Source organism: Microtus ochrogaster, chromosome 16 (genome assembly GCF_000317375.1).
Source record: "Microtus ochrogaster isolate Prairie Vole_2 chromosome 16, MicOch1.0, whole genome shotgun sequence".
In the NCBI taxonomy this organism is placed as follows: Eukaryota; Metazoa; Chordata; class Mammalia; order Rodentia; family Cricetidae; genus Microtus; species Microtus ochrogaster.
Genome location: NC_022018.1, coordinates 17230762 through 17241451, shown reverse-complemented (window position 1 = coordinate 17241451; position 10690 = coordinate 17230762). Strand labels below are relative to the sequence as shown.

Here is a 10690-nt window from a genome sequence, read left to right as displayed (position 1 = left end):
ACACAAAGAAATAAAACAGTTCTGAGCAGGAAAGACAGACAGTGAAGCTACTCTGGGCATGTGTGGAGGGTGAAGCCCATACGGGTGTGCTCTGTACGTAAGCAGAGGCTCCCAGATCATTTTTAGGTAGAGACAGAAAAGGCCATAAGGTCCACACCTCAGTTCTCTATGGGGACACAAAGAACAGGCAGAGAGAGTGGCAGGCAGCCTGGCTGCTGGGGAGTGGTAAGTAGAGCTGTCACTGGATTCAGTTCAGCAAGCGACAGACAGCTGATGAGTAAACCCAGAGATCTGGGAGACTGTTACCAAGGCGTAAATGTGCTTAGATGAACAATATAAAAAGCAAGAGAACACATAGGCTCATCAGATCAACAGACCCTGCACAGAAATAAAACAATGTAATTATGGAAGGTGCAGATGATGGAAAACACATCAAAATGGGCAAAGGTAGGAGACTGTCCATCAAATAAAACTCAGAGTGGGGCGAGGGAGACAGCTCCTTTGGTAAAGTGTCTACACACAACCAGTGCTTGCTGGTCAGCTTGACTAGCCAATCCCTGAGTGCTGAATTCAGTAAGATGCTGTCTCGAGACAGAGGAGAGACATAGGAAGATGCCCATGTTGAACTCTGGCCTCCACAGACAAGCATACACATGTGCATGTACACCCCATGTGCACTCACACATTACATACTCAGAAAAAACTGTAGGAACAGCTAACTCTGTGAGTGCTTCTCATATGGCACTACATGGTGGAAGAAAATCTAATGAAGAAAAATACAGAAACTAAGCATACAGCCCAAACCAGTCAGTCAGACAACAGGAAAACACTGCTTGGGACACAGTTACTAATTTTCACTTCTATTGCCTAAATCTTGCAACATACATGCCTTTCTATCAGAAAAAGCCAAATAGAGAAAACGAAAGGCAGATGCAAGCTTACTATTTCATTCTAAGGTTTTGTGTGTGTGTGTGTGTGTTAAGTTCATTGGCACATTTCATAAACAAATTTAGAAACACTGAAATTTATTATTTCAATTAGTAAGTGACTCTCCATTTATTCCTCAGTAAACAACCTGTTAGTCCCTGTCCATCATTGGGCATCATACACCGTAGTGTGAGACCTAGAAATTGGGTCAACACACACTTCTAATTCCCTCAACTTAGGCTGAAGAATAAAACCACCAGACAAAGAACTATAAAACAAGGTGAAGTGCCAACAAGTTCAGAATTGGACAAACTACAACAGCAACATTTCAGAAACTTGGCAAATTTAAGAGTGCTTAAATTGTTACCATTATTTTTTTCTATTGGTAAATCTATGATGATCTTAAATGAAGATAGTCTTAAACCCATAATCCAAAAAAATCTTTTTTTTTTTTTGAAACAGTTTCTCTGTGTAGCACATGTAGAAGGGACACGGTAAGTGACTCCATGTTAGACCAACACAAAGAAATACTTTACAACTCCAAATAATCTCTAGTAGATAAACTTCATTCTTTAGTTATCATTACTAAGTTAGAAATCAACAACTATAACTTTATTAAGGTTCAAAGATTCCTAAATTTTCTGATTTCTTATAATGGTACAAAGAAATAATTATTACCTTATGAACATCAGGTTTTCTAATTTCATCTAAATCTAAAAACATGTCCAAATCACATCCTAATTTGCCAAATGTGTTCACTGAGGAGCCAAAGGGCCGAATGACACAGCCGGGAAAATATGCAGCAGCTATGTCCTCAATGAGAGAGCAGGTGAGATGGCGGAGCCGGACATTTTCCTCTGTGAGCTGGAAGGTCTTCAGGAGAGTGTGCAGCTGATCGTCTATCTAGCTGGCCGAAGAAAAAGCAAAAATACACAGATATTTAGGTTTATACAATAATGTCATTTTCATTGCTTTGGAGATTTATCTCAAAAAACACATTATTTTTTCCTTTATCTTAAAAGTAGATTTGAAAAATAAACATTTTGCATGTGTGCACTCACACAAGTGTGCATGTGTGTATATGTAGGGGTGTATGGGGATGTGTATGGAGTACATTAGTGTACACAGGTGCTTTAACCTCTTCATTCACGAGGAGATCAAAGGCCAACATGGGTGTCTTCCACAATTGCTGTCTATCTTATTTTTTGAGACAGGGTATCTCTTTGAACCTACAGATCACCATTTTAGCTAAACTTGCTTGCCAGGGAGCTGCGGAGATCTACCATGCCCATGCCACCATCCCTGTGCTGGAATTGCTGGCACTCACCATGATGCTCTGGTTTCACATGGGTGCTAGGGGTTCAAACCTGGATCCCCACACTTACATAGGAGCAGTTTTTCCACTGAGCCAGCCCCCAACCCTTAAAAGCTGATTCTTAAAAATTACTACTAAAAGCACTAGTAAAATACAACTTGGCTAAACTACTCTTTGCAGGCAAAAAGTATAAAGTACTGTTTTAGAAAAAGTCAGAAATTACCCTAAAAGAGATCAAAAAAAAATTAGCCAAGCAAATACACGTTTTAAAGTACATCTTGACCAAATAGATAAAGCCTATGAACACAAGAATGGCTTGTAGTAAGAACATGTAATACTGCAATTCACTGCTCTGAAAGAAATCAGGAGGAAAAATACTTAAGAATTTTGCTATCAGAAGGCAGTTGCCAAGATAAGCTCACAAGCTAAACTCAGCAGCTGTCTGACAGGCTAAGAGTCCATCAACTCTTAGCAAAAAGCTGTCCTTGGTATCACTATGTATCCATCATCAACTCTCACCTAGCAAAACTAAACACAGTACCTTCTAAACATCAATGTAACTGTGGTGTGGGAAGTCCTTCTGTCTATGTGTTGCTTTTATTGGTTAATGAATAAAGCTGTTTCGGCCAGTGGCTTAGCAGAATAGAACTAGGCAGGAAAACTAAACTGAATGCTGGAAGAAAGGGGCATCAGGGAGAAGCCATGTAGCTGCCACAGGAGACAGAAGCCTCTACTGGAGCTCACTGAAACTTTGTTGGTAGGTCATGACCTTGTGGTGCGCAGATTAATGGAGATGGGTTAGTTTAGGATTAAGAGCCAGCTAGCAATACACTTAAGCTATTGGCTAAGCAGTGTTTTAATTAATACAGTTTTGTGTAATTATTTCAGGTCTGAGCAGCCAGGAATGAACGAGCAGCCTCTGCCTATATAACAAAGTCTCAGAACTTTTATAATGCACAAATATACATTTAAAAATCTTAAGTTACATGGAAACTCACACTTTCTGCATAATTCAGCAATTCAAAAAGTTTCTTGCTTGAAGGAGGCGACTGGTTGCTTGTCTGTGCACATAACTGCTCAGGTATCTTATTAGATAGATTTTTCAGCTTTAAGTTCAAAAAACGTGACTTAAATGGAATTGCGGACTCTGTGCTCATGTTTGGAGTAAGTGCTTCACTCTGTAAAGAGTTTACACTGTCTTTTTGACAAAATTCTACAACAGCATAAAAGCCCTGGATGAAAGGCATGAGAAAAAGAAAAAAAAGAACATGTTTCATAATGTTATAGTCAACGCATTAATACAGCATCCTTAAAACAATGATACTGTTACAAAATACAATTTGATTTTATAAATGATACAATTCTAATACAACTCATTACAAGTAACTTAGGAAAAGAAAACATTACAGTGCCCTGAGAAGAGCACTGTAACAGGACAGCACAAGTTCAGATCTCTTTTTCTGCCACCATCTAAAGCACCAGACTCTAGGGCAGTGGTTCTCAAGCCATGGCTCGCCATCAAATATCTTATACACCAGATATTTACATTACGATTCATAATAGTAGCAAAATTTCAGCAATGAAGTAGCAACAAAATAATTTTATGGTTGGGTCACCACAACATGAGAAACTGTATTAAAGGGTTACAGCGTTAGAAAGTTGAGAAGTACTGCTTGAAAGTCTTCAGATTATGGAATCACTCCATTAAAAGTTACTAACAATTCCAGCTTGCTTTTCTGTTATTTTGCTTTTTATAATGCTGGCGACTGAACCCCGGGTCTCCAGTATGCTAGACAAGTGTTTCATTACTAAGCTATGTATCAGGTACAATTCTAAAACGCTGCAATAAGGGTTCCTTTTCTCATAACACAAGGAGGGAAAGCCTCATTAAAGAAATCAATCTTTAACAGATTGAATACCAAGGAATATTCATGTTCAATACTAGGAACAGGTTGAATACCAAGAGATCTTTGTTCACATACTACAAAAAGCAACAAAAACTACCTCCAAAAGCAAGACCACCAAGTTAGATATTTCGATACATACAAAGCTCTCATAGAAGAAATGTTTATTAATTGGTCCATGCTGGGATAAATACTTGAGAAACTTTTTCTCATTGATGTTATTTGGGCAATGTATCAAAACAGTCCGCTGAGCTTGTTCTCTTCTCTCCTTCTGCACCTCAGAGAATCTCTTTTTGGGGATCTTGTCTTCAGAGCCTACAAATGAGACAAAAACATTTCTACTAATATACACATAAAATTTAAAACACATGCTGATAAAGTATATGAAGATTATACATGTGATTAAAATAATTTTATTCTAATTACATATTTAAAATTTATTTATTTATTGTTTGTGCACAAACATGTCTATGCATTGGCACACATGTGGAGGTCAGAGGACTTTTGAGGTAAGTTCTCTTCTTCCACTATGTGGCTGATAGGGATAAAACGTAGGTGATCAAACTTGGCCATTGGCACCTTTTTAATTTAACTGCATGTTTTGTCCTTTCTTCTTTTTAATGTTTATTAAGACAGATTAATCCCAGCACTGGGAAGGCAGAGACAGCTAGATCTCTATGAGTTTGAGGCCAGCCTGGTCTGCAGAGCAAGTTCTAGGACAGGCACCAAAGCTACAGAGAAACCAAACTACAGTGTCTCAAGAAACCAAAAAGATACTCTAGCCCTCGTTGGCCTGGAACTCACTATGTAAACAAGGCTGGCCTTAAACTCAAGAGATCCTCCTGCTTCTGCCTCCCAAGTGCTGGGATTAAATGTACCATCACATTTGGCTTATTTTACTGTTTTCTGTGGCTATCAATAAAATTGTGATTTGGAATACTTGAGATACAACGCTAAAAATGGTTCTGTAAGACCCTAAAAGCAAAAATTAAATTAAACCATTCATTTACCACTTGCTTACATACACACACACACATACACACACACACATAACAAAACCTGTACAATCTATAATACTGAAAAACATAAAGGAAATTAAAATCTTGCTCTGGCTCAAACAGTTAATACCCAGTTGCTGTTGGTTAAGCACTCTATCACAGGGAAATTAAAATCTAAGGTTGGAGATGTACTTCAGTTAGTGCAGTGGATCCAATCCTCATTACAACATAAACTGGATATGAAAAGTACCTTTTCATATTGTCATTGGAAAGGGAGAGATTGGGGTTCATGACAGTGCAAGCTGCGGAACCCTAAACCGTCCTCATCAGCACCAGCTCAAAGCCAAGTCTCTTATGGCATACCAGAGAACTCTGGCTTTGACTTCACTCATCATTTTCAAACAAGCAGAAACATCACTCTTATCCCTCCTGTACGAGATGCTAAAGACACTCTTTCATGTGTGCCTTCATGTGTGCCTTCCTCTCCACTCTGTGTCAGTTTTCAACACTCATTTCAGGCCTATGCCATCACAATATCGATTTTGTTTTGTCCCACTTATGACTGCTCCACACTGCTGCCAAAATGATCTCTCCTACCTGTAAAGTCAAGTCTAAATAACACAGCCTTAGCTGCCTCCTTCCTCCTCAACATCATCATCCTCTCTCTACCCTCAAAGCTCTCACATATGGCACTGCCCACACAGTTACCAGCACACGTTAAGAACCTTCTGGCTTTCAACCCGTTGGAATGCCCACCTGCTCACTTTCTGTCTGGCCAACCTCCATTCAGCCTTCAAATTTTGCTCAGGTATATGAAGACTTCTGTCACTCCACAGTAGACTATCTTCCACCTGTCTTTCCCCACTTCAGTATCTACGAAGGAGTGCAATTCGTAGGGTCGTTATGTAATATCTAGTTAGCAGTGGGAAGACTACCTTTTTCCATGTTAAGGACAAAGACTACTCTACTTCCTGTCAATCTGACCTTAGACTGCTCTTCCTCTCTGCCCTCATTTTCTTCTCTTTTTATGCAATAACCTCTGCCTGAAACACCTCACCACTTTTTGGGTATAATTACCTCTTAAACATTCTTGCTTCTGGTTTTTACTGAGGCTAAATTGGTGTTCAATTGCTTGCTATAAAAGTAAATTAAACAGTTTAAGACTGTATAAAATGAAAGCATAAGTCGCTTCCTGGCCAAGATACACTTTCTTCTCTTTTGAGCATCTGGTTACTCAGTGTGCCCCTCAAGAGTTTGCATATTCATTCAGCTACATTATCCAGATGACACAAAAGTACAACAAAATCTATAGTAAGGGAAGAGGATGGCCTCAAAGTCGGGAGAATGTTATTTATGTTTTTGCCACAAGAAAAATGGGAAAGTTTGAACTGGAGAGTCAGACTTGTTTTTTTTTTTTCTTCTCATCTATAAAAAGGAGTCAGGGATGAGATGGTTCAGTGGTGTTACAGAAGTTTGGCTGGTTTTGTTTTGTTTTTTGAGACAGGGTTTCTCTGTAGTTTTTGCACCTGTTCTAGAACTAGCTCTTGTAGACAAGGCTGTCCTCAAACTCACAGAGATCCGCCTCTCAAGTGTTGGGATTAAAGGTGTGCGCCACCACTGCCCGGGTAGCCACAGAAGTTTAAAGAACATAATTCAGATCTCCAGAACCCAAGGAAATGCCAAGCAGGTATGGAGGCACTGTCATAGAGCGAGGGCTGGTTCCCAGAGCAACTACTAACTCAAGTCACTTCTTCAGGCTCTGAAGCAATGCCAACAGTTCTCCACATCAACTACATCCTCGTACCCACATACCCACACCCATGCACAACACACACACAGAAAATTCATACAAGAGACTTCGGCAGAATCCTTATTTGAATTTGCAGGGTTAAGAATTTCCAACCCAATCCAATCACTATTTCAACATCCAGCAAACTTCTTGCAAACACCATCACACCATACAAAGTTCTTGGGATGGAAGAAAGGTTCAGTGAGGATGGAATCTCAATGAACAAAGTGTATACATTCAGAAGGCTCCTGTTAAACAACGGATGCATTGTTAAAGTGAAACACCAAAAAATAGATGCTTTCACAGGCAGAGGGTTCCAGGGGCCAGGAAAACTGGCTGTTCAGTAGGCTTTGGTGTATTCAGCCTTCAGTAACATCTTATGGGCATTGCACTGGCTAGTTTTATGTCAACTTGACCCAAACTAGAGTCATCTGAGATGAAGAACCCTCACTTGAGGAAATGCCTCTATCAAAACTGGGCTACAGTCAAGTCCTTAGAGCATTTTTTAAATTAGAGGTTAATGTCAGAGACCAGGTATTGTAGATGGTATCACTCTGCGCTGGCAGTCCTGGGTGCTATAACAAAGCAGACTGCGGGAACTGGCACTAATGGTTTTGGGTGCTGTGGTACAGATGCTACTGCAGGGAGATAAATTGAGAGCTTTGGCAAGCTGGGAAACCAAAACATAGAGTGGATCCAGAACAGCGACATTTGCAGAGGCAGAACTGAGCCAGGGAGCTGGGCCAGAGCAGACCTGAGACAGCAAACTCCATAGGAGCAGGTACAGAGGAGCAACTGCTGAGTGAGTGAGCCACAGCCAGAGACCTCTATGGGTCCGGGCGTGAATCTAGGACCTTCGAGGGAGCAGACCTGAACCAGGACCCCTACTGGTCCAAGTGTGAGTCTGGGACCTCTGAGGAACTAGGCCTGAGCCAGGACCTCTGGGGGTCTGGGGGTGAGTCTGGGATCTCCAAGGGAGTAAGCAAGAACCAGAGACATCTGAGGGAGTAGGCCTGAGACAGGTCCTCTGTGGGTTAGGACTTCAGTCTGGGACCTCTGAGGGAATAGGCAGGAGCCAGAAAACTCCTTGGGTCTGGGCCCCTCCAAGGGAGTAGATCAGAGCCAGAAACCTTTGCAGGATCAACCCCAAGCCAGGGACCTCCGCAGGAGTGGATCCAGACCAGGAACATTTACAGAAACAGGTCTGAGCCAGCAACCTAGACCAGAGAAGGCCTGACTCCATGGGAGCAGAGCAAACCCTGGGAGCTCTGAGACCTCCAAAAATACAGAGTGACCAATGGAGTAAATGGAACCACTTTCTAACTATAACCCCAGTAGCACAGACATTGAGAGAAACAATATATGGGACCTCCTGAAACAGAAAAGCTTCTGTAAATCAAAGGACATGTTCAACAAGACAAAACGACAGCCTACAGAATGGGAAAAGATCTTCACCAACCCCACATCAGACAGAGGGCTGATCTCCAAAATATACAAAGAACTCAAGAAATTTGTCATCAAAAGAACAAATAATCCAATAAAAAATGGAGTACAGCCGGGCGGTGGTGGCTCACACCTTTAATCCCAGCACTCGGGAGGCAGAGGCAGGCGGATCTCTGGGAGTTTGAGGCCAGCCTGGTCTACAAGAACTAGTTCCAGGACAGGCACCAAAGCTACAGAGAAACCCTATCTCGAAAAACAAAAAACAAACAAACAAAAAAAAAAAGGAGTACAGACCTAAACAGAGAACTCTCAACAGAGGAATCTAAAATGGCTGAAAGACACTTAAGGAAATGTTCAACATTCTTAGTCATCAGAGAAATGCAAATCAAAACAACTCTGAGATTCCATCTTACACCTGTAAGAATGGCCAACATCAAAAACACTGATGACAACTTATGCTGGAGAGGTTGTGGGGTAAAGGGATCACTTCTGCATTGCTGGTGGGTGTGCAAACTGATACAGCCCCTTTGGATGGCAGCGTGGCGATTTCTCAGAAAATTAGGAAACAACCTTCCTCAAGACCCAGCAATACCACTTTTGGATATATATCCAAAGGATGCTCAATCGTGCCACAAGAACATGTGCTCAACTATGTTCATAGCAGCATTGTTTGTCATAGCCAGAACCTGGAAACAATCTAAATGCCTCTCGACCGAAGAAGAGATAAAGAAAATGTGGTACATTTACACAATGGAGTACTACACAGCAGAAAAAAAATAATGACATCTTGTAATTTACAGGCAAATGAATGGAGCTAGAAGACATCATTTTGAGTGAGGTAACCCAGACACAGAAAGACAATTATCACTTGTACTCACTCACAGGTGGTTTTCAAACATAAAGCAAAGAAAACCAGCCTACAAATCACAATCCTAGAGAACCTAGACAACAATGAGGACACTAAGAGAGACTTACATAGATCTGCTCTACACGGGAAGTAGAAAAAGACAAGATCTCCTGAATAAATTGGGAGCATCGGGACCGTGGAAGAGGGTTGAAGGGGGAGGGGAGATGCAGGGATGGGAGTAGAGAAAAAATCTAGAGCTCAATAAAAATTAATTAAAAAACATAAAATAACAAAAAAGAAAGTAGACTGCACAAGCCGTGAGCAAGCCAGTAAGGTGTACTCCTCCATGGTCAGATTCCGGACCAGTCTGAGTTCCTGCCTTGGCTTCCCTCAGTGAAGGGGGGGGAGGGGGAGTCAAAAATAAAGTAAAAAAAACAAACCCTTCCCACGTTGCTTTTGGTCTTTTGGTGGTGGTCTTTCACCACAGTACTAGTAACCCTAAAACAGATTAACAAAAGATACGCTGGGGTCAGGGGTGGGGCAAACGCCACTGGGTTCCAACTTTGTTACTCCCACCGCACAGGAGCTCTGTGCTGAACTACAGACACTCGCCGACTGTGTTCCTGGTATAATATCTCACTGCTAAGCGCCGGAACCTTCTTCACAGCGACCATCGCCCCGCTGGCTTTCCGCCAGGCCTCGGGGGTCCGGCCCCTGGCCAGCGCCGCTAGCCCTCCGCCCGCCTCGGCCGCCCCCAGCACCTGTCTGCGCACCGCCTAAAGGCTGCTCTTCGCTCCCGAAGTTCGCGGCTACAGTCCCTGGACAACTGAAATGCCTGGGAATAGAACGCTGGACGCGGCTCCTTCTCTGGGAATGCAGGGGCAAACGGGTCAAAAGCCCCACGCCGCGAGCCGCCATCGTGAAGGCAGCAGGAAGTAAATGCCGAAGGTTAGCGGCTGAGCTTGCGCGCTTAGAGACAGTACAACGGGAAGCCCTTTGGGTCAAACTAGGTAGAAACTTTCGTGTTGAAAGCAAAACCTTGGATACCAGAATGGAAAACCCTGAAGTTTGCATATACTTACATGGTCTGAATTTAATTGTCTGTTTGTCTGCCTCGCTGTATTCTGGTGAGGTGCTACTACTCCATTACACAGAGTTTAGCTTGCTGTGCTTTATTAGCATTGTGTTGAGGCGGAAAATGAATGAGTCTCAGGAGTCAGACTCAGGTCAGACTTCCAACGCTATTGTTTTGTCACTAAATAGGCAGTATAATAGCTTCTTAAAAGTGCTACGTGTTGGGGGGGGGAGAGTTGTGGAGGGAGCAGAAAGAAGCGGGAGGAGGGGAAGAAGTGGGAATTTTGATTGGTATTATTTTTAAAGTTAAAAAAAAGTGCTAAGTGCTGCTAACCTTATTAGATTTGTATGAGTATTGAGTTACTTCTGTAACTGACTCAATTTTTAATTGGA

At 42.0% G+C, this 10690-nt stretch overlaps 1 protein-coding gene across 3 annotated transcripts in view; it reads right to left on the bottom strand.

Annotated features, from left to right (window-relative positions):
- Positions 1–10154, bottom strand: part of Mtpap (mitochondrial poly(A) polymerase) — a 22523-nt gene extending 12369 nt beyond the window's left edge. The window contains exons 1-4 of one of the 3 annotated variants that reach the window (XM_005354800.3): positions 9985–10154; positions 4289–4461; positions 3241–3474; positions 1606–1830 (exon numbers count right to left, since the gene is read on the bottom strand). In XM_005354800.3, coding sequence (XP_005354857.1) covers positions 1606–1830; positions 3241–3474; positions 4289–4461; positions 9985–10141 — 789 coding nt within the window. In that variant the 5' untranslated portion in view covers positions 10142–10154. Of the gene's footprint in view, positions 1–1605; positions 1835–3240; positions 3475–4288; positions 4462–9984 lie in introns of those variants that run through there. The other 2 variants (XM_005354801.3, XM_026783062.1) reach the window with 2 other exon arrangements.
- Positions 10155–10690: the final 536 nt, after the last annotated feature.